Here is a 4,435-nt window from a genome sequence, read left to right as displayed (position 1 = left end):
GGGGGGGGGGGGGGTGAACATTTACGGGTGGCAGGGGGAAGGGCATCTCAGAGGCAGGAACAGCTTGAGCCAGCCCTGTGATGAGGACCCTGAGAGTGCAGGTCAGCCCCCAGGGGTAAATGGAGGGCCCTGTGTGCCCCGCCCCAGGCGGCATACCTGCAGAGACTGGGGGTGAACACGGCAGTCTTCGAGAGACGCCACGTGATCGGGGGTGCAGCTGTCACAGAGGAAATTATCCCAGGTGAGCCAAAGAGGTGGGTGAGGGGCATGGGGGGTGACCACTGGTGACCCCTAGTTACTGTCTTCATTTGATTCATTTTCAGGGTTTAAGTTCTCCCGAGCATCTTACCTCCTCAGCCTGCTACGACCGCAGATTTACACCGAACTGGAGCTGAAGGTAGAGCATGTGTGTTTGTGTGTGTGTGTGTGTATGTCCACCTGCTCCATGGCTTGGGGGCTGGGGAAGTGGGCAGTTGCTATTCTCCCCTCCGAGGGTGTGTCTGTCTCCCATGATCTCCGTAGTGCCTGCGCACAAATGGGCTTTGTCTGGCCCACTCAGTGTCTTAAAGATCAGGAAATTTCATGCACAAATCAAACCTCTCCAAGAACAAGCTTTGTCAACACCAGGCCCATGTTCCTACGTGCTGTGCCGGCTTGCCCTTTACGTGGATTCGGTCCCAGCTCTGCTTTGTCACATCACTTCCTGGGGTCTGTCCAGCCCCCATAGAAAACCTGCTAGGACCCTTGGGCATCTGAGTTTGCAAAGCTGCCTTAGGACCTGAGCTGATTTCTGCCCTCATTACACGTGAGAGCCTGTCACCCTCCTCGGCAGCTTGAGCAGGAAGTCGGACTCGGGGACTTTCACCTCTCTGGGCTCCTGGGCCATTTTGAGGGCATCCTGAGAACTCACAGTCTGCCTCTGTCGACTCCTCTTAGCCTCACCTTGGTCCACAGTCTTGCCCCCCGCCCTTTCAGATTCCTTCACCCCCTCACTGCCTCTTTGACAAAGTTGTTCATGCATTCCCACTTAGCTTACCTGCTCGGTGCCTCTGTCACCCACCACTTGGAGAAAGGTCCCCTGTGCCATCTGTATATGACACTGATGGCACTTCAGCACCAACTCTGCCCTAAATTTTAAATTAATAAGACATTAATCCACTGACACCCATTAAATAAATTATTCTTTGTGCCCCTAAGAGAGACACAGAGAGAGAGCACACACCTGTCACCAGCCAGGACTGGATGAAACCCTGCCAAGGCCTGGGAATGGGTCTGTGGACTTCAGTCCAAACCAGACGATAGGTGAAGGCAATTTTCAGACACACCAATTATGCAGAGTGGCAAGTGTGAGGGGAGAGGTGGGGGTAGACCCTCCTTTTAAAAATCTAATTTATGAAAGCTGAGGACCACAGAACAGAAATTTTCACATAATTATTCTCTTTATTTATTTATTCTTTTTAAAAATAATGTCCTGGGATTTCTTTTAATTTATTTTTTTGGCTGAATTGGGTTTTCGTTGCTGTGAGCGGGCTTTCTCTGGTTGAGGCGAGCGGGGGCTACTCTTTGTTGCGGTGCGCAGGCTTCTCATTGCAGTGGCTTCTTTTGTTGCGGAGCACAGGCTCTAGGCACGCGGGCTTCAGTACTTGTGGCTCGCGGGCTCTAGAGCACAGGCTCAATAGTTGTGGCACACGGGCTTAGTTGCCCCACAGCATGTGGGATCTTCCCAGACCAGGGCTCAAACCCATGTCCCCTGGATTGGCAGGTGGATTCTTAACCACTGCACCACCAGGCAAGTCCATTCTCTTTATTTTTTTAAAAAAGTTACTCATTTGAAAATGGTATTTTCATAGGGTTCCTTTAACTAGCAGCTCCCAAGTGAATTGAGTATATCCTTTGATCTCTGATCTTGGGCTGCATTAATAGGAGAACGGTGCTTAGATCAAGGGGGAAAGCACTCCTGCTGCGTGATGCACAGAACTAATCCCATCCGGAGTGCGGGCTACCTTATTTTAACAGGACGTTGACAACTCAGAAGATACCTATAGGAGGGCAACTATTCCTCTTTCTAGGAATATTCTGTTTCCAAAACAATAATAATGAGCATTTATTTTACCAGTGTCACATCTTAGGCTACGAGCTTTCATGCTCTGTCAATTTGTCCTCGTCTGTGAGACAAGAGCAGGTAGTGTCCCCGTTTTATGATAAGGGAACCGAGATGCAGGGGGGTTAAGTTCGCAAACTAGGAAGTGACCAAGAACTTGAGCCAGGTCTAACTGACGACTCCTCGTTCTGTGAGGTGCCGCCACCGTGGGCACCTTGATAGTCACCCAGCTCAGCCTCGTGCACCTCCAGGCGCTTTGCCGATGACAGTGGACCAGGTCACAGACATAAGTTCTTCTAGCAGCTCCGGCCTCGGTAGAGCACGGGACTGAGATTGCAGACTCTGGAACCTAACTGTTTGGTTTTGAGTCCCTGCTCTGCTGTTACCAGCTGTATGACTTGGCCTGGTGGTGCCTCATCTTCCTCATCTGTAAGATGGAGATGTAATAGTACCTGCCTCATAAGGCTATTGTAGTGGTTGGTGTTTGCTAATCATTAGTACAGCGCCTGGGGCATGGTCAGTGCTCGACAACTGTCAGCTAGTATTATTGGGTTGGCCAAAAAGTTCATTCGATTTTTCCATAAGATGTTACGGAAAAATCCGAGCGGACTTTTTGGCCAGCCCGATATTATGCCCATTTGTCAGTTGAGAAAACTGAGGCTCCAGAAGGACCTGTGGCCTGCTACTTCTTATCAGACCTTCCCACTGTGGGCCTGTACCCGATTAGACTGAGCTCTACTTGAGGCAGAGGATGACTCCGCCAACCTGCTTGGGGCCTCACTGGGCCTGTTTTCCAAGTCTCAGTTTCCCCAGCTATCGATGAGATCATCTCCCAGTTCTGTCCACCTGGATAGTAAGCTTGCTTTTACAGTGGCCCCACAGAGAGTCGTGGGATCCAGACAAGGAGGGCAGAGCTTTTGCCCTGGGTGTATGTGGCAGAGGGGAGGGGTGTCTTTCATCCTGTATCAGCCAGCAGCTGCCTTCCCCAGCTCTCCCTGGACCAACCTTGACCTCATTCAAGTGGCACCCCCTTGTCCTCCCTCCCACCTGCACTCACCTTCTGGCTCCCGACCCCATCCCTTTGCTCCTGCTTTCCTCGGAATTCTCTCTAAGGCGGGGCTCTCAAACTCTTAGGTCCCTCAGAACAATCTGCACACCTGGTGGGAAAATGGTTCTTGCTCAGAGGAAGTAAGGGTGATTCTGTGGGACTGTGGTGGGCCCAGAAGCCAATGATTCTGAAGCAGGAGAACCCCAGAGCACAACTCTGAGAACCACACCCCTTAAATCTCCCATTTGTCTGGTCCCTAATGCACGGCTTGTCCCTTCCCAGCAATTTCCAGCCAGGACGGCTGTACATGCTGAGAAATCCCATGGGTAAATCAGAAGTGTTTTGTTTTTTACAAGAGGGAAACTGCGTGATCTGAGCAAATCTAATGGGGATAATATAACGGTGGTTTAACAGCCCCTTCTTATTCTGACACCACACCATCAAAACCATCAAGAATAACAACGGCTCCCTTTACGAGAGAAAGTCCTGGAATCAGATAAATAAATTAATCCTGTTCAATTATTGAGACTTGAAACAACCCTTGGGATCCTCTTGGGTCCCTTTTTCTGTGAGGGGAGGTTATTGATTCATTCATTCAGCAAATGCTTCTGAGCACCTGCCCTGTGCCAGGCCCTGAGAGAGGCATGTGGGGAGACAGCGGCGAGGGAAGGGGGCAAGGCTTCTGCTCTTAGTGAGAAGACTTCAGGGAGAGAGGTAAGTGCCACCTAAAGAAAGGAAAATAAAGCAATGTGACAGGAACTGGAGGTCCAGCCTGGACTGGTGACCAGGAAAACCTCCCTGAAGGGGTGACGTTTGAGCTAGCATTCAAATGCCAAGAAGTCACCAGCCCTGTGAACATCTGAGCAGAAAGCGTTGCAGTCAGAGGGAAGTGAAGGTGGACAGGCCCAAGGGGAAGGAAGGTCATGTGGCCGGAGCAGACGGTGCCCGGCGGAGAGGCAGCAGATGGTGTGAGGGAGGGGCAGGGGCCAGAGGAGACAGGGCCTCGCGCGCTGTAAGCAAGGGCCTGCGCTTTATCCTGAGCGCAGGGGGCAGACAGCAGAGGTATTAAATCGAGAAGTGGAGTGATGGGATTTATGACTATATGAAAGGTCATACCACCTGCTGGATGATGTGGATTGTGGTGGAAGCAGCCATGGTCTCAGGGTGGTGGCTCAGGCTGAGTCAGGGCGGGAACATGTGGACCAGGTCTGGAGGCTGAGCTGTGAGACTTGGTGATGGATGGGATGCCAAGGGTGAGAGACACAGAGGAACTAGGGACGCCACCT

General features: G+C 51.5%; 1 protein-coding gene across 1 annotated transcript in view; it reads left to right on the top strand.

The window, feature by feature from the left end:
- Positions 1 to 4,435, top strand: part of PYROXD2 (pyridine nucleotide-disulphide oxidoreductase domain 2) — a 26,560-nt gene that overhangs the window by 7,175 nt on the left and 14,950 nt on the right. The window contains exons 3-4 of the mRNA XM_007456238.1: positions 148 to 241; positions 324 to 397. Coding sequence (XP_007456300.1) covers positions 148 to 241; positions 324 to 397 — 168 coding nt within the window. The remainder of the gene's footprint in view (positions 1 to 147; positions 242 to 323; positions 398 to 4,435) is intronic.

Source organism: Lipotes vexillifer, unplaced genomic scaffold (assembly GCF_000442215.2).
Source record: "Lipotes vexillifer unplaced genomic scaffold, Lipotes_vexillifer_v1.1 scaffold184, whole genome shotgun sequence".
NCBI classification, from domain to species: Eukaryota; Metazoa; Chordata; class Mammalia; order Artiodactyla; family Lipotidae; genus Lipotes; species Lipotes vexillifer.
Note: the sequence above shows the minus strand (reverse complement) of the source record. Positions and strands in the feature narration are given on the sequence as shown.